Source organism: Panthera onca, chromosome X, assembly GCF_046562875.1.
Source record: "Panthera onca isolate mPanOnc1 chromosome X, mPanOnc1 haplotype 2, whole genome shotgun sequence".
Lineage (NCBI taxonomy): Eukaryota > Metazoa > Chordata > Mammalia > Carnivora > Felidae > Panthera > Panthera onca.
Window position 1 is genome coordinate 44,756,675 of NC_138357.1, and position 19,306 is coordinate 44,775,980.

General features: G+C 42.7%; 1 protein-coding gene across 1 annotated transcript; it reads left to right on the plus strand.

The window, feature by feature from the left end:
• The first annotated feature begins 6,353 nt into the window (after window positions 1-6,353).
• On the plus strand, window positions 6,354-11,676 carry ESX1 (ESX homeobox 1). Its single transcript, XM_081792423.1, has 4 exons — window positions 6,354-6,751; window positions 6,939-7,257; window positions 8,292-8,337; window positions 11,141-11,676. Exons 1-4 carry the CDS (start codon window positions 6,634-6,636, stop codon window positions 11,486-11,488), a joined length of 831 nt encoding a protein of 276 aa, XP_081648549.1. The 5' UTR covers window positions 6,354-6,633; the 3' UTR covers window positions 11,489-11,676.
• The last annotated feature ends 7,630 nt before the right edge of the window (window positions 11,677-19,306 follow it).

The window sequence follows — 19,306 nt, forward strand, 5'->3', positions numbered from 1 at the left end:
AAAATCACCAGCAGTAACAGATATCTCTAGGCTGCCTTTTCCTTCCCTCCTGTCCTCTCTAAGGGCTAGGACTATATGCAAATAGCCTCAGTGAGTTTTCCTCTCGTTTTGTGAGTAGAGACAGTCTCAGTAGTCTGAAGAAATTACAGAGAACTGTGGTTCTACCAAAGGTACATATGAGAAGCCTCCATATGACCCTTACATCTTTAAGAAATAATGCCTTTAAAAAAAACTCCAAACTTTTGGCTTCTGACATGAATGAATAATTTATGTATATTTAATAAAAACAGACATTACTTCATGGGTGTTCGTCAAAGCCACCCCATTCTTCCTATCAAGTCTTTCTGTGGTAGATTATCAGGAGTGGACAGTAGGGCTTTTGGTCAAAGACTGAAAAAATTTTAAAGCCCTATCTACAGAGTCCCCTCTTAGGGAGAAGTAAGAATTAGAAACCACACAGTGCTATGAATGGGCTCCTGTAGGCCTTAACAAACAGAAAGCTCATCCATCCCACCCTCGCCTCTAGCCACACCTTGGACAGGTGACCTCACCTGCAGCAGAAACATAATCTATGAACATGAAACTTCCATAATATTACAGCTATCCAGACTGCAAAGGTCTTTAAAAACTATCTGGTTTACAGACCAGAATAAAGATCTCTAGTCTTTATTTAAGGATCATTAGCTCCTTCACAAAGGGATTATTGCCTGGCAGAAGGACTCCTCAGGGGAGTATAAGCTTGCATCAGCCAGCCACCCTTCAGCAAGGGGAAGGCAGATAAGTGTGACATCTTGGTGTGGCTAGGCACAACTCGGGCACCCCAAGCCTCTGAATGGGACATCAGCTCCAGATAATCCTGGCACTTAGCTTCTGGAGGCTAGTATCTGATGCCTCCAAGTAAGAAAAATGAAGTACTGATTCATGCCACCATGTGGATGAACTCAGGCAACCTTATGGAAAGTGAAAGAAGTCAGACACAAAAAGCTACGTATTGTATGATTCCCTTTATATAAAATGTCCAAATTGGCAAATCTATAGAGACAGAAAGTAGATTTATGATTGCCAAGAACTGGGGGAAGTGGGAATGGGGAGTGAGTATATACGGGTACAGGTTACCTTTTGGAGTGATGAAAATGTTCTGGAACTAGATAGTGGTGATGACTTCACAGTGTTGTGAATGTACTAAAAGCCACTGAACTGTACACTTCAAAATGGTTAAGATGGTAAATTTTACATTATGTGTATTTACCACAATAAAAAAGAAAAATATTAATCTTTTAGTTACTTTTATAGAAATTCTTTTTGTTTCTTTTTTATATTTGGTTATTTCTCCCTTGTGTTTATATATCCTCTCATTTATTTAAACATGATAATCATGTTTTTAAATAGTTTGCACCTGATAATAAGTCTTTGGCAATCTACATCTTTGGTTTATTTGTGCTAATGGTGGCTTTTTAATTTTTTTAATTTTTTTTTTAAGAGAGAAGTGGGGAGAGAGAGAAAGAGAGAGAGAGAGATCAGGCAGGGAATGGGCATAGAGATAGGGAGACAGAGGATCTGGAGTGGGCTCCAAGCTGACAGCAGAGAGCCGGACGCAGGGCTCAAACTCACAAACCGTGATCATGACCCGAGCCAAAGTCAGCTGCTTAACCAACTGAGCCACCGAGGTACCCCAGTGGTGGCTTTTGAAAAAAGAATATATGTTTGGGTGTTGTCTGTGAGAATCTTGTTAAAGCTTCAGTTAAGGGTAGACTCCTCCAGAAAAAGAAAAATCAGATTTGCTTTTGCCTCACACATGTCTGGATTTGCTACCAGGAGTGAATTAGACTGTGCTCATAGTGTTCATTTAAACTCCAAAGCCACATGAGGGCAGGCTTGTGACTGGAAACATCAAGGAACACTATCAAGAAACTGAAAAGGAAACTTAAAGAATCATATCATAGGAGTCTAGTGTTCAGAATATATAAAGACCCTTACAACTCTACAGCAAAAAAGACAAATGCTCAATTAATAAAGGGGCAAAAGATTTGAACTGACATTTCTCTAAAGAAGATATATGAATGGCTAACAAGCACAAGAAAAGATGCTCAACATCAGTAGTCATTAGAAAAATGCAAACCAGAGGTGCCTGGGTGGCTCAGTCGGTTAAGTATCTGACTCCTGATTTTGGCTCAGGTCATGATCTCACAGTTCTGGAGTTCAAGCCTCACGTCGGGATCTTCACTGACAGTGTGGACCCTGCTTGGGATTCTCTCTCTCTCCCTCTCTCTCTCTCTCTCTGCCTCTCTCTGCCCCTCCCTTGCTGATGCTCTGTCTCTCCTTCCCTCTCTCTCTCTCAAAATAAATAAAAATTTTAAAGAGTAAAAATGCAAATCAAAGCCACAATAATACCACTGCACACCTACAAGGATGGCTATAATAATAACAATAATAATAATAATAATAATAATAAAGCAGAGGCACCCAGGAGGCTCACTTGGTTAAGCATCCAACTCTTGATCTCTGCTTGGGTATTGAAAAAAAGCAGAACATGACAAGAATTGGCAAGAATGTAGATAAATTAGAACCCTCCTACACTACTGGTGGGAATGTAATATGGTTACAGCTGCTGCAGAAAACACTTTGGTGGCTCCTCAAAAAGTTAAACATAGAATTACCATATTACCCAGTAACTCCACTCCTAAATATATATCCAAAAAACCCTAAAAACTCATATTCAAACAAAACTTGTACACAAATGTTCACAGAAATCGTAACAGCACTATTCATAATCACCAAATGGTGAAAATGTCTATCAACTGATGAATGGATAAACAAAATGTAGTATATCTATACAATGGAATATTACTCAGCCATAAAAAGGAATGAGGTGCTGATATATGCTACAAATGCATGAACCTCAAAAACATGATGCCAAATGAAAGAAGGTAGACACAAATTGTCACCTATAGCGTGATTCCATTTGTACAAAATATCCAGAATAGGAAAATTCACTGGGATAGAAGGTACATTATTGTTCACCAGTGGCTGCAGGGAGGTAAGGACTGGGAAGTGACTGCTAATCAGTACCAACTTTCTTTATAGAGTGATGAAAATGTTCTATAATTAGATAATGGTAACAGTTGTACAACACCAAAATGCTAGAAATGACTATTATATTTTATTTTTTAAAAATCATAATAGTACCATTATTGAATATGTTCTTTCTATAAAGCATCATTTTAAGAAAGTTCAAATCCAAGGTCCAACACTTACCAGCTGGATGCCCTTAGACAAGTTACTTAATCTCTCTGTGCCTCAATAATATTATCTGTGAAATAAGGATAATAGCAGTATCTACCTTGATAGGGTTGCTTTGAGAATTAAATGTGTTAATATATAGAAAGCAATTCAAATAGTGCTTGCTATACAACAAGAATTAGCTAAGCGTTAGCTATTGTAATCACTTCAACTAATCCTCACAACAACCCCCGGAAGTAGGTATTAATCATTCCCATTTTACAGATGAGAAAAATGAAGGCACAGGAATAAGCAACTCACTAGGTTATCCAGCTAGCAAGTAGCGATCAAAACTAGGATTCTGACACCAGCGTTCTGGCTTCAGGGCCTTTGCTCTCAACTACTGTCAGATTCTACCTCCCATAAATCTGGCATATCAAACCCTTGAAGTCATAGCTATTTTTGCTTAGCATGGGGTTCAATTGGGTATTTAAGGTTTTCAAAATGTGAATCAATTTAGGTAAACACATTAATTAAATACTACCATGGCTGGTACCCAGGTCTGGCAAAACAAGCAAGGGGCACATGAATGAGGTTTAGAAAACACTGGAGTAAACTATGGAAATCTACCATGCGAGAAAACACACCTGAGCTGTTACCAATATACTAGGTAAGCTACTGCACACCATAATTAAAACATATATGGATATCTTGTATAATAACTCATCCCAGGCCAAAATTATTCACCAGGTATCTAGCCCAAAGAGAGGGAGGCCAGCAGAACTCAGCAAGAGCAAGCCTGAGGAAGAAATATCTTGATTAAAGTCAGAGAGGGGCTGTGGAGTTGTCATCCCTTGACCTCTTTTGGAAAATGAATTGGTCAGTCAACCATCTTATTAGCTGGTTTCCTACCTCCCATCTCTGGGAATGTGAGGCAGGGGAATTTCTCCATTAGTCACAGTAATCATGATATCCATGGCCCACCACCCTTTTAGGAACCTAGGAAAATGCTTTAATTTCTTTTGAAATCAAAAGAAAAAATTAATGTAATCCAAGCCAAATTATATTTATCTTTATACCAATATAGTTGTAAAGTATCGTCTTAAAAAATTTTATGGAGAAGGGGTGCCTGGGTGGTTAAGCTTTGGACTCTTGATTTCCACTCAGGTCATTATCTCACTGCTCCTGAGATCAACCACCACCCCCCCCCCCCCACACACACACACACCCCTGTAGGGATCAGAGATGACAATGCAGAGCCTGCTTGGGATTCTCTCTCTCTCTCTCTCTCTCTCTCTCTCTCTCTCTCTCTATTTTTCTGTCCCTCTCCCCCTCACAAAATAAATAAATAAACATTAAAAAAAATTTATGGAGGAAGGTGCCAAAGAAGGCAAAAATGCCTAGGGTCCACAAAAGTCCTAATGTGGCCCTGACATGAGGGCGGATCATCTCACCTCTACCTCCTGTGTCTTCAAAGAACCAGCTCAGTCGGTTAAGCATCCAACTCTTGATTTCAGCTCAGGTCATGACCTCTAGGTTCATAAGTTCTAGCCTGCATTGGGCTCCATGCTGACAGCAGGTAGCCTGCTTGGGATTTTCTCTCTCTCTCTCTCTCTCTCTCTCTCTCTCTCTGCCCCTCCTCTGCACTATCTCTCTCTCTGTATCTCTCTCTCTCTCTCTCTCTCTCTCTGTCTCTCACTCTCTCTCAAGATAAATAAACTTTAAAAAAAAGGAACCAGCTCAACAGCCAATGCATGTAGTACCCTGGTCCTGTTAGTGTCCCCTTAGTGTTGAACAAAAGTGAAGAGATGGGGAGGAGGAGGAGATCCCGGGCACTCCGATTTTTTTTAAGACTCTGCCCAATGTTCTCCTTCCCCCTCCTTCACTTCTGCCTTGGAACCTCACCATTATTTACTCTTTTGAAACAACATGGCAGTAATATGGTGAAAAGTACACAGAATTTGTAGTCAAGCTTTCTGGTATGACCATGTTTGGGTGCATTGCCTGGCTGCCCTAGGGCTCAGTGTTCTGTGTAAAAAATGGAGATGGTAAAAATGGTGGTTGTAAAGGTAAAAGTAGGATAAATTGTGTACAGTGCCAAGCAGAGGGCCCATTATTAAAAGTTATTCTTAGATATTAAGGACATTAACATATCCTGGAGCACCTGCAAACACTGTTTGGAGGAACCACGAGCCTTCAGTCATGGCCTGATCCTTTTTTATTTGGCACATTAGTAGAGAAAACCAGCTCAGAAAGATAATTGTATTAAAGGAAAGGGGTGGAGAAGTAGTGAGGAAGGTGGGAACTCTTCCGAGGCCTGCAATACTGGTCCTGGAATAAGGCGCGCTCTCAGCGCCTTGCAGAGCAGGGTGCTATAAGAAGCAAAGCAAATGCGTGTGCCAAGAACTGAAGGAAGGAGCCCGTGCACCCTAGGCATTCTTGGATGCACTAAGCACTTGACAGGTTTATACACTTGCACTCTGACGTGGGTTCATTACTAAATATCTGAAGTCCTTGGAGATTTTTCAAGAGGCAGGTTGGATTTCTTGCAATGTGCATCTGAGCACCCGGACTGCTCTGCAAACCTAACTACCGCTCCCTCCAGAATGCACGGTGGGATCTGATCGCAAAAACCCAGTGCAAGCAGCCTCCAAGCTAATCGTTTCGTCTTAATCACTAGCCAGATACGCAGGCTTTGGGTGTGAATGGAACGGAACCAGACAGTCCTATCCATCATTCACCAAGTTCTAGGAGGGGTATGCCGCTCTCAGAGCCCAACGCAGGATAGACTAACAACTTCGCTTCAGTGTGCTTGGGCTGCTGAGGGCTCCGCGCTTTCCCAACCACCCCTATCTCTCTGTCTTTTCCCCTGAGGAAGCAAGGCACACTGCGTCCTCTGCAGTCTGGGGAACATCGAAGGTTGAGGGGAGGAATATGTTACAAATATTTCGCCGCGAACTCCTGGACCGAGAGTCAAGTTTTGCCTCTCGCCACCAAAAACTGCGTTCTCGATACAGCACAGCCCCATCCTCCAATCAGATATTTCGTCCGAGTTGGGAGTAGTCAGTTAAACTGCAAGTTGGAGTCACTGCTCCCCACACAAGCATGCCCACTACCAGCACCACTCTGACAAACACTCGCCCTATTTTACTAACACGCCCTGGCAGCGAGCGCACCCCCATCAGGTCCCACTGACACCAACTAGAGGTAACGTTAACGCTAATAGAGGACCTCTAACTGACTCGAGCGCATACACTTTGAACCTGCTGGGGGCAACATACCCCCTATATAAGGCGCGCCAGCCTCAGACTCGGCGCCTGAAGAGGTCCCGGAGCCAGAAGTACACCCCACCGGGCAGTTCGTCCTAGCTCCTGCCGCCACCCAGGGTTCGCCGCGGACCCCAGGAAAAAGTCTATGTATGCGCTAGGCTTCATCGACAGTACTTCGGACATGGAGCGTAATTTCGGGTGCAGCCACTACGACGTGGGCTTCCGCAGCCTGGGGGTCGGTAGGGAGGAGGAAGAACAGAATGGTCAGTGCCTAGACGGGGACAGGTGCTTTGGCAAACTCCAGGGGAGGAACTTTCCCTGGGAGGGGTGGGTGCGCGGGACGCTGCGAGGCTGTCGCCACTATCTTTCATCGTGACCCCACGGCCCCTCCAGCTCACGTACGGTGGGCCCCTACCCCACGGTCTCTCTTTTGCTTTCGTCCTTTCCCAGAGACGAAGCCTACCTTGGCCTCGTTGCTTTTAAGTGGAAGAGAGGAGAATACAGCGTCCGAACCTAAGTGCGGAGCGGCAGCAGTAAACTACGTTGGCATGAGAGAGCCGAACCCCTTCGACGACGAAAACCTGGAGGGCGGCTTTGGCGGCGGCTTGGCGCCCCCGCAGCAGCTGGAGGAGCCGCCCCCCCCGGCTGCGGTGGGGCCACTGATCGCTGAGAGGAAGCAGCGCCGCTACCGCACCGCGTTCACCCAGTTGCAGCTGCAGGAACTGGAGGACATTTTCCATCGCGTTCAATACCCCGACGTGTTCACGCGGTAAGTGGTTTGTTACGCTAGCGCGCAGTTCTCCAGGGCGCTCGGGCCCATCCCCGGGAGTCTTAGGCTCTTTCCCAGGACCCTATTCTTCCTCTCCCAAGCCAAAAGCCGCTTAGGGGGGTTGAGGGCGCCAGGGTCCGTCCTTGATCTCAGGGGTTGGGTCAGTGCTTCCAGAGAGCTTGCTAGGGTGAAGCGAGTAAGAGAGGGTCGAATTGATCGTGCTTTTATTTAAAATTTGGATAATTTTTTCATGAGTCTTTTGCATTAATTTTTATATTTTAAATATTGCATTAAAATATTTATCGTGATTGCTCAATTTTTTTCAAGCACTTTAAGTTTTGCGCACCAGGCGAGCACCTCGCTTTCCTCACCCTAGTCTCTGTCCTGCCACGTGGAGCGCTGTGCTAAGGCTTCACAGTTTCGAGCGTTTAAAAGCCAGCGAGGTTTTCCCTTCAACTTGCCTTCCGGGGAGCCCTTGTGGTCCCGATCCCGGTAGTGTATGAAGGGGCAGGCCTATTCGGGGCCGGCAGGAATGGGGGACCAGGATGAGTCGGTGTGCGGTTTAGGGGCCTTCCTTCTGGTTCTGCTGCATTCAGCCTTCTCCCGCCAAAGAGCACAGAAAGAATTTCCCTTGAGCCGATGGTTTGGAGTTCCTCCTTGAGAGTTCCCCTCTGCGTTTACAATAAACTGTAGAAATACTCTGGTTCAAAACTCCGCTTTAAAGGCTTTGGCGTTTTATATATTTTCACGGGGGAAAGATTCCTTTCCCAGGGAAAGATTTCCAGGATTATTCTCTGCTGTTCCACAAACAGAAAAATCGGTGGAGACATATTTAACTAACAGACACACTACCAGGGACTTTCATATATATTCCCTTTTCTATCTTATTTAGTACAGGTAAGTTGTCCGTGGGAAAAGTCCCTAAAGCAAGCCTCAAGCTGTGTTATGGAAAACTGCACTGGGAGGGGAGATAGAAATAATGTGTGTGATATATTTATTTTAAATACTGAACATTTGCAATTTTCCTCCCTCAGAGAAGAGATCGCAGGACGTCTAAATTTGACTGAAGCCAAAGTGCAGGTCAGTAAATCTTAAAAGAGCACATGGCAGGGTAGCCATTTAAAACATAGTTGAGATTTTGTCCTGGATATTCTGAAGTTGGTGTGTTAGTTGTCTTTCCATGTTTAATAAATAAGTTTTGAACATTGAGTGCCTTGGGGATGGGAAATGGGATAAGTAAGCTTCTGGAAATTGCCCATTCCAGAGGAAATATGATTTCCTAAAGGAAAAAAAAATAGAGCACACTTCTCCCCACCGCCACCCCACACACACTTTTTTCCCAATAAAGTTCACCTCCTTTTACACTGGTATCTTCCAGGAAGAATGTTAGTCTTCCCTAAAGGAATATTTCTATGTATAATCATGTTGGGGCTTAATCCTACCTGGGAAGTATACAAATTAATGCACTGAAGACCTAGATTATAAGAAGGTTCAACAGTACTAAATTATTTGAAATATTTAAAACCAGGCATAAGCTCTTGGCTAAATGAGTGAATTTATAAGTATTCAGACATTGGGGTGAAGGAGTAATTCACACACAGAACACAGTGCATGAGTAGCATGTTTAGTTAAACTGAAACTGGAGTGGGAGGGTAGCTTAAACTTCCAAGTGCCTGGTCCTTCTGCCATTTTTAAGTGTTTTGTAAAGCAGCATGGAAAATGAAAGCCTTAAATTTTACTTTTTTTGGAAGACTTTGATATCAGCCCCAAAACATGGCTAAAATGTTGGGATTTTGTTAGTAATGGGGAAAAGTTTGCAAACTTTGGAAAATTGTCTTAAAGAATTGAACCAAAAAAGACAACAATTTTTAATAAAGTTCCTCTGACCTAAGAAGGGGTGAAAGTTTAGGGGAGTATTGTATACATTCAAATATATGCATTGCAGATGCCTCACAAATTCAACTATATGAAACTACCAAATGTGTAAATGTATATTCTCTTGAGGAACTTTTAACATCTAATAATTTTTCTTTCCTTTTGGTGACATTATTTTGAAAAGGTGGGGTTTTCTGGAATTTGATTTTCAGGGTGCTCTCACTTCAGACCAGATTCTTACATGTGTAAATTTAAATACTTTTCAGGAAATGATTATTAATTTGTTGGTCACGGGATCAAATGGTGACTGTTTGAGGTCATAGAAAATCATAGTTACATCAAAGAAGTATGTGCCCCCTCAAGGTAATCTCAGAGGAAAAGAAAAACAAAGTTTGCTAAGTAGCTTTTCCCCCTCCCTGGTTGCCTTCTTTTTGGATTTCTGAAGGGGAAATGAGCCAGAAAACCCAAAAAAGGAAAAACACTATGTTCTCATATATTTTCAAACTCTGCAGCATGAATTTCCCCCAAGAAACTAAATAGATGCTTCCCCTCACCTTTTGCAAATATAGTAGACCTCTTTATGAAACCAGTATTGGGAATATGGATCTAATATTGGCCCATACCAAAATTTGCCAGATTTGGGTTACATTTAGGGAGATTTGACCACTGATATATTTGAATCCCTCCAAAATGAACTCTACTATACTGGCCTTCTTCAGACTATATATTCATGCAGCAGAAGGACCCCAAATCCTAAGATGGGAAAGAGAAAAGGTGACAGCAGACAGAGAGAAAAGGCCCTTTGTCTCAATTAAATAATATTGCAGTTTGGGAACTTCCGAAAGGATTAAATACAATAAAAACCCTATTAACTAGTATACCAAGAGAACAGTAAAGTCTAAGTGACAGCTTTTTTTGTCTGTTGGTTTGTTAATATTTAGCAAACACTCAGGGAGGAGCCTCTTTTGTGACCCCTACCCCCACATTGCTGTTGAACATTTTCCTAAAATGCATAATTGGACCTTCCTGCCTTAGGAATGAGTGATGGGATTGGAGTCTCCTACTTAAGGAATGGAGCTGGCAGGGCCAAACGTGCCTCACCCCTCTGAGAAACAGCAGCTTCTGTCCAGGATCCTAAAACTATAGCTAGGGCTGAATGACCTGACCTTCTCCTGAGCCCAGGAAGGTCTGGAGGGTAAGGCAGATGAGAGCGTGCAAAGTTGACAGTAGTGACAATGGGATGCCCAATCTCTTATCTGGGGAAAAGGATTTTGAGTTTAGTGAATTTGGATTCAATTAGGTTAAACTTTCCTTAACACTAAAAGCTAAACTACCAAGGCAGCGTCCGGGGCTTCAGCGACTCTCCTATCCCAGCAGTCCCTGAGACCCCATGATCAGGCCTCTTTGGATATACCACATGTTTAATTCTTAGGAGGTTTAGGAGAATGATCCCTTAAATATCACTACAGGAAACTTTTCTGGCTAAAACTGCAATGTCCTCCTAGTGGATTAGTTACTTTAGACTGCAGATGGGTTTTTTGAAAAGGGGGTCATTCCTGTCCATATAATTTTAATCAGGTCCTCCTTTATACCATGCTCAGCTTCCCCCATAACCAGGATGACACTACCCCTGGTGAGGAGGGGGTGAAGCAACCAGACAGCTGATGGTCGAATGTCCCTTTACCCCATTGCCAGGCATGTGCATTAATGTTGGAGAACCAGTGCAATTTATCAGTTAGATCTGCATCTGAGACCTGGGGGGAAAACATGAAAGAATACTAAAAATTAGAAGAGAGACAAATCAATGTGCCCAAGTCTGGACTAGCCATGGGGTTAGCTGAGAGGAGGTATGCAGTTTACTTTCCCAAGATACTTTAGCAATAAGGAAATAGGTTCTCCCACTGCAGTTTACAAGTTCAGTGGCAGCATTGCATGTTGTCGTATTTTCTATTAAGACATTAACTATCCAGTGTACTAAACCAATCCCTTTTTTTCCCTCTGATTGAAGGTTTGGTTTCAAAACAGAAGGGCCAAGTGGAGAAGACACCAGAGGGCAATGATGCTCAGAAATGTGGCCCCTGTTGCCTTGGGGCCTCCTGTGGGAGTAATCTTTGATGGGCCCTATCATGCAATCCCTGTTCTGGACCCGGCATGGAGATGTGTTCCTCTGGTGCCTCGGGGCCTTATGCCTCCTGGGCCACCCCTACACCCTGGGCCTCCTGGGCCACCTCTGCCACCAGGGCCACCCATGATACCTATGCAACCCCTGCCACCTGTGCCTCCCTTTGTACTGGCCCCCGTAGGGGTGGCATGGGCCCATGTCATCAATGGTTATTTCACAGGTCCCATTTTCTAAAGTATGGTCTTTGTGACAATTTTTCCAAAGTGTTTTTTTCTGCCAGATATAAATCGTGCATAGTGCAATATTGACTAATTCTTCAAATACATGTTAAATGAATTGAATAACTGAACAAAGTCAGTGCCTGTTGCTCTTGTAGAGTACCTTTTCAATAAAGCATTTTCAATAAAGTTTCAAATAAGTAATATATTGGTTTTGAGTGCCAAATGAGATAAGTAGGGTATTCCTGCAAATTATAAGGAAATAGCATTCAAACAGAATGTCAAATAGGTCTCCTTCATAACATAATAGCCCTGAGTTACCATCAATAGGCCATGCACATCACAATTTTCCAAGTGCCCATGCTTCTTTACACTGACCACATGTTCTCCTTCCACATCTGTCCCCTCCCCAACAATCCTCAGCCCCACTCTGCCCTGTTTGGAGCACATCTCTGTGCAAGATGAGAAGGGATGCGTCTCTAGTGAGAGAACAGTGTGTTTCCAGGCAGGGCCATGTTCCATTCATGCCAGGAAGTTCAACAGCCATGGACTCTAAGGGAATCTTCCTAAGAGGCTACTCAGGGCTGTAAGGGACTGTGGCAGCCAAACCCCAAATTCTGTTCACTGCTTTCCATTTTGTGGAAGTCATAGGGAAATATGAATCATTCTGGTTCACAGACACAAGAAGGAGTTCGGCTAAGGTCAAAAAGGGGCTGTTCTCTGTTTTCTTATCCCCATCCCCAGCCTAAGAGAGCCTATTATAGTTTCCTCAGCTCAGAAGCAGTCACACCTTGAACTATATTTTGTCACCTTCAACATCCAAGAAATGGACCCCCGAACAATGCTCTGGAATTAGCACTCACTGAAAAGAAGCACACCTTAGCTTTGTTCATGCTTACTTCATGCAAAACTGCCAGGGGAGAAAATAAAAACCAAAATGGAAGGGAGGAGGAGGCTAGGCCCACTATTCCTAAAACATCACTTTCTTTTCAGTAGAACTTTGGCTTTTCATCAATCCCTATCAGTATATGGTCATTTTATGACCACAGTCATGAAATGATTCTAGTGACTTCAGATAAGTGTATCACAGTGACACCAGAATTTCATGGGAGGTGGAGTGGGGTGAGAGGAGGTCCCAAAGACAGGTTTTGCAGCAGTTGCACATTCCTAGCTTGAAGTGAGGCTTTATTTTCATGTGAAAACATGATTTTTGCAGTGTTGTCCTGTCCAGTGTTCATTCCTTCCCTCCCTTCACATGCACAGATGGCAAAGGTCAGCAAAGCAGTTGTATCTAATAAAGGACCTCAGCAGTGAGGAGGAGGTGATTAGGAAGGAAGAACATCCAGGAATGCATCTGCATGCTTCACCAGGTAATTTTGAAACACAACCATTCTTATCTCCCATCATTGACCACTTTCCTTCTTGTTAAAACATCAGGTCCCTGAATGTTGTAAGTCTTGGAAATACAGGTCTATACAAATAAAAGTTCAAGGACCCCATCCAGCCATGCCATCCTAAGATTCAAAGTCAAACACTACCCAGAACACAAATCCTGCAGTTAACTCTCATATGCAGTCTGACCCACACAAACCTAGAATGTTTTTTTTTTTTTGACTCAGGTTGCCTGAGAAGGTGAACATCCTTTCCCATAAGGTGGGATATTCAAGAGTAATATATACTATTTTGAAAATTATATCTACTTCTTTCAAGTGCCAGATGGTTTAAGGAAGGGAGGTGGGATGTGAACAGAGGAAATAGGCAAAACATTTCTGCAGATAATAGGTTCCCCTGGTCTAGGCTTTAAAAGGGAGAGGCCTTTTAAAATAATCCCACAAAGAACATTACTCTTTGAAAGTGCATTTCAAATATCCCTAAAGCATAGATAAATTAATTTATTCTAATATAAGGAAATTATTTTGGTAAAAAATCTTTAGAAACTGGCCATTAGCAAATAGGTTTATCTGAGATAGATGGTCTTTATAGATTGCAATTTGGACTGAACTGTAAAAATCACAATTTCAGGGGAGTACAGGAGGTTCAGCATTTTACAGTAATAATTATGGATATGCTTTTTCTAAAGTTGTTTCGTATTGAAGACTACATGACAGGGAGCTTTCACAAGAGTAACTTTCATGGTCGAATAGAACAAGATATGAAGTATTTGGGGTAAAGTCTTTTTTTTTAATTTGAGAGAGAGCACGCACATGAATGGAGGGGAGGGGCAGAGGGAGAGAGAGAATCCCAAACAGGCTCCATGCTTCAGGCAGAGCTGTATCTCACAACCCCAGGATCACAACGTGAGCTGAAATCAAGAGTTGATTGCTCAACCAACTGAGCCACCCAAGGTCCCTGGCAATAAAGCCTTTTTGATTAAAACTAAACTTATATAACCTGGATCTTGTTTCAAACAAATATAGTCAGAACCTTGGAGATCTAACTGGGAGGTGCCTGAGAATCAAAATCCCAGCCATCACTGGTAAGACAAGTAGGGGAAAAAGGCAAGGAAGGAAAGGACTAGAAATAATTCTTTAGCTGAGCATACAAGGATTCTCCCTTGAAATGGGTGTGAGAAGTGACTTTTTAAACAAAGAGAAGAACTACTATAAAAACATAAAAAAATAGGGGAGCCTGGGTGGCTCAGTCTGTTAAGCATCCGACTTCGGCTCAGGTCATGATCTCGCCATTTGTGAGTACGAGCCCTGCATCGGGCTCTGTGCTGACAGCTCAGAGAGCCTGGAGCCTGCTTCAGATTCCACCTCTCCTCCTCTCTGTGCCCCTCCCATGCTCATGCTCTGTCTCTCAATAATAAATAAACATTGTTAAATTAAAAAAAAACGTAAAAAAATAAAGGAATAGAGTTTGATCAAAGTTGTTTTCGAAAGAATAATCAGACATTTGCCTGAATTCAGATCATGGGGTTTTATACCTAAAATTGGACATGCTCTGAGAACATATGGATATACGTGTCTTCCCACCCAGTTCAGTGCTGGTGTGATTCTAGGAATTGATGAAAATATGAAAATAAAATAATGGTGTACAATAATAGAGTTATTCCCTGAATCTTTTGTTTGGTAAATTCAACTTTGTCTAATTGGAATCCCATAGCCATAAACTGGGGTTCTCAGACCTTGAATGGACACCTGCTGGAGGCAGATGATATCATAAAACAACCCTTATCACACACTCTTCTTTCTAAGAATGATGATCAAAATTATTCTTATTGGTAGCTTTTCTGATGTTCCCTCCCACTTAGTCAAGGTGATAGGATGTCCCAAAGAGAATGAGTCCTTGCCTCAGACAGCTCCTCTTCTTAGCAGGTACTTTTTCATTTTCCTTCAAAGTATTTTCACACAAGATCACGTCAATTTGGCAAATGACACAGACATTCTTAATTCTTGCAGTAAAAGGATGGGACAGGGGACCAGTCCCATCATTCATGCCACTTTTCCAAGCAAAGTGCCTTTCTTCTGAGGGACACTCAGCTTAAAGGAAGAGACCCTGGTATTCTACTGGAACTGGAGGAGGCTTTCACAGTAATCCAGCCCATCCCCTTAATCCTACAGATGAGGGAACACAGGCCCTCATAAGAGGTGGAATGGCCTGCCTGAGGTAGTGTGCACAGTTCATCCTGGAGAAGGCCAGGCTCTGTATGGCCATGCCCTCCCCTAGGCCTAAGATTTCCCAGCTAAGGGCTGCTCCTCAGTGCTGTTCACCTCCGTCTCCCCAGAACTCTTTCCTTCAAGGGGCTACAAACTCAAGGGCCCTCCCCAAGTCTTGGCACTGGGCCATTTTACCTCTAGGAAAAGTAAGCAACTTCCCCTGAAGGCATGCAATATCCTGGTGTCCACTCTTGAACGCTGAACAGCAGGGGCTTGAGAGAGTGATGCAGTTTGTACCCTCCTCACAAAAGTCCGAGTGTGCTTCCACTACAATAACCCTCATTTCCCCCAATCCCCTTGCAAAGCTGTGCCTGCCAACTGGCAGCATAACACATAAGAAACGGCCAGCTCTGGGCTTGTGTTGAATTAACTTTTTTTGTAAAGTAGGCTAATAGTTTAGAAACTGTCATTATGCAATTAGTATTCATTTTGAAATGTGGTTATTTATGCTTTAGCTTAATCAATGTCACACTCTCTCCTTCTCAGATGTCACCACAATGCTATGAGGCAGGGACACAAGGTGCAATGGTGTAAATTTAGTTTTCGAATGCACCCCAATGGTCTGTATGCCTCCCCATGCAAAGTGTAGATCTTAAGGAGACTGTCTGGATTCCCAACATTTACATGCAAATATTTTTAGACTCTAGGAATACAAAAGACTCCTTCTGAAAGCACACTCTGTTGTGTTTCACTAACAAGGGGACACAAGTGATGGAAGAGGCGGCATACAGGCATGGGCAGCATAATTGATACACCTGGATCCTTCTGAAGCACAGCTCCCAGACAAAAGTAGGGCCTCTGAGAACTACAGAGTTGGAGCACAGTTTTTCTATTTTTGGCCCAAGATTCTTGGTGTAGGGGAAAAAAAAAACAAGAGGTGGGGTAGGGACCAAAGAATAGTCTCTGACCAGTTCTCCATGAACAAGGGAGAAAAAAAGATGAAGCAAAAAATGTTGTAAAGTCAGGGGTGGAAAAGGAGGCTGTGGGTACCCAAGGGAGAAAGAGACCCATGTCCATGGCTGGGCCCCAAGATGTCGCTGTAGGGTAGGAAGCTAGGTAGTGAGTGGCAACTGGGTAGTGTCCCTGGGAGGTAGCCAGTGGGGCACAAGGTGGTGGCCCTGGCCAGCTGGGCTTTACAAAAAAGAAGAAAGGAAAAACAGAACTCAGGTTAATATGCAAATAAGTCCCCTTCCATAGTCCCCATCTCAAGGTAAAGCAATGGGACTGCTCTCTCTCTTATCTTTTCATCTCTACTTCCCCTTAAATGATCACCTTAAGGGGTATCACCAGGATTGAAATATTCATGAGGCATAAGGGAATGTCAGGAGAGAGACTGGGTTCTACTATGTGATTTCCTCTGACCCAGGTCCCCAGCCCCAACACCTCAAAAAACACTAAGGATTTTATTTCTTCATTTTAACCAGAAGGAATTTTCAAGGATGTCCAGTGAATTCCATGGGCTCACATACCATTTCAAAACCTCAACTCCAGCAGGGAGTCAGAAAGATACTGCAGGGTGCTAAACTGGTTCCTCTATTTATTTAACACAGAGGTTTAGACTTGAGACATCCCATGGCCAAGTCTGTTCTTCCACAGATGAACATATTCTATAGCTTTATGACTCTGCTTAACACTCTGTTTCAGAGAGTGGTTAATCCATTCACTCCAAACAGAAAGTAAGGAGACTGGATACAAGATCCTAGTAAACATGTGGGATGAAGATGAGGAAGTCATCTTTACAAGTTATGAGGTCACTGCCCAAGAGTAACAAGCAAATCCAAGGCCAGAAATCAAGGTCCCCTTACCTCACCATACTCCTCCTTATCATCCCCTCCCCTGGGAACCATGAGAAAGCTTCAATCCACAGGCAAAATTCAAATGATATTTTTAATAACTATTAATAACTTCTCCACAACACTTCAGGGACTGCTGCATAAGTGTAGCTCATCCTCCCACATAACTGATAAGTTTCATAATGTTATACACCCATATCTCAATTAAATAAAACGATGCCTGCAGGGAGTTTCAGTTTATCAGGATTGTATATTTATTGCAGGAAAAAGCAGGTTTCCGGGAAAGTCTTTTTTTCCTCTTTCCCTTCTTTTAAATTTTAAAAAAATGTTTATTTTTCAGAGAGACAGAGCGCAACCAGGGGAAAGACAGAGAGAGAGGGAGACACAGAATCCGAAGTAGGATTCAGGCTCTGAGCTGTCAGCACAGAACCTGAGGCGTGGGTCAAACCCACGAACTGTGAGATCATCACCTGAGCCGAAGTCAGACACTTAACCGACTGAGGCATCCAGCAGCCCCTCCTCTTTCCCTTTTTTAAAGTCTTTTTTTTTTTATTTTAGGGTTTTTTTTTCCTGTTGTTTTCATTGTGCTGTACTTTGTATAACCATTTAAAGAAAGTCCCAGGGATCGGCACACACTCAGTATAATTGCCTACTCACATCCGAGTAAGGAATTTTGATCTCCGGAATAACACTGAGACACTACAACCTCACACAGCAGAAACACAGAAACTGTCATGCTCATCTCTTTTTTTTTTTAAGTTTATTTATTTACTTTGAGGGTGGGGGGGAGCACAAGCGGGGGAGGGGCAGAGAGAGAGAGGGAGAGAGAGAATCCCAAGCAGGCTTTGTGCTGTCAGTCCAACATAGGGCTCGATCCCAGGAGCCATGAGATCATAACCTGAAGCAAAATCAAGAGTCAGATGTTTAACCGACTGAATCAACCAACTGCCCCATGCCATGCTCATTTCTGACCCTACACCTCTGCTTGTGCCATGCCTGTGTGCCCCTTCCTCATCTAGCTGGGTCATTCAGTGCTTGACCACTTCTCTGTTGCCTTTTACTCCTCCTTTCTTCATTCCCCTCTTTCTCAATCCTGCCTACCTAGCTATTACATCCTCTCCCTGAATCTCTATAGGCCTGAGGCATAGATCACTCATTTGACCAGAGCCTTCATAATTTATGGCATTCCGCTGAAACTTAACCATTGGTGGATGCAATTCTTGATTCCTTTACCTGAACACTAGTGCCTGAAGCTTCCAGCTGGGTCTCCTCTATTTTCTGGATGCCTCATTGCACCCACTCTAGTGCTTTACATTTAAACAATAATAAATGGTGATAATGGTAACAGCTAAATTTTTCTGAGGGTTTACAATGTGCCAAATACTGTGTTGAGCAATATGCATGAATGACAACTATTGCATTCTGCAAATGAGGAAACTAAGACACAAAGAGTTTAAATAACCTACCCCAAACCAAGAGACAGACTCTTAACTCTAGAGGACAAACTGTTGGTTACCAGAGGGCAAGTGGGTGGGGGAATGGGTGAAAAAGGTGATGGGGATTAAGGAGTGCACTTATGATGATCACTGGGTAATGTATGGAAGGGTTGAATCACTATATTGTACAACTGAAACTGACATTACACTGTATGTTTACTAACTGGAATTTAAAAAAAAAAAACTTAAAAAAATTTTAAATAAATAACCTGCCCAAAATGACACAGCTGAAAAGTGACTATGATAGACTTCAAACCAAAAGTCTTTTGTCATTTTGATGTATACATAATCATTGAATCGAACATTGAATTCATTGAATTCCTGTTCAAATTTGAGAGGAAAACAGACTAATGGTTTCACATTTTGTTCAACAGAAATACACAAAAAACATGAATCTCCTATTAAATTTCAATTCATCAGTAAGTTCCATTAAGAAGAATAACCCCATGGGTCACCTGGGTGGCTCAGGTGGTTAAGTGTCTGACTTCGGCTCAGGTCATGATCTCACAGTTTATGGGGTTTGTGGGTTCGAGCCCCGCTCGGGCTCTGAGCTGACAGCCTGCTTTGGATTCTGTGTTTCCCTCTCTCTCTGCCCCTCCCCCTCTTGCACTCTCTTTCTCTCTCTCTGTCTCTCAAAATAAACATTAAAAATTTTTTAAAAAGAAGAAGAAGAATCCCATTTCTTGAGCATTCTGATGCTTTAAGGATTTATTTCAATATATCATCATGCAATATTTCTGGACAAATATTAACCAGACAAATTTATTAGGTATCAACCTGTTTTTTTTTTTTAATTTGCTCTCCAACTCATCATTTAAATGGGTTCCCTTTTCTCTGTTTTAAGCTCTCCTTTTTAAAAGAGAAAGGGGGGCGCCTGGGTGGCTCA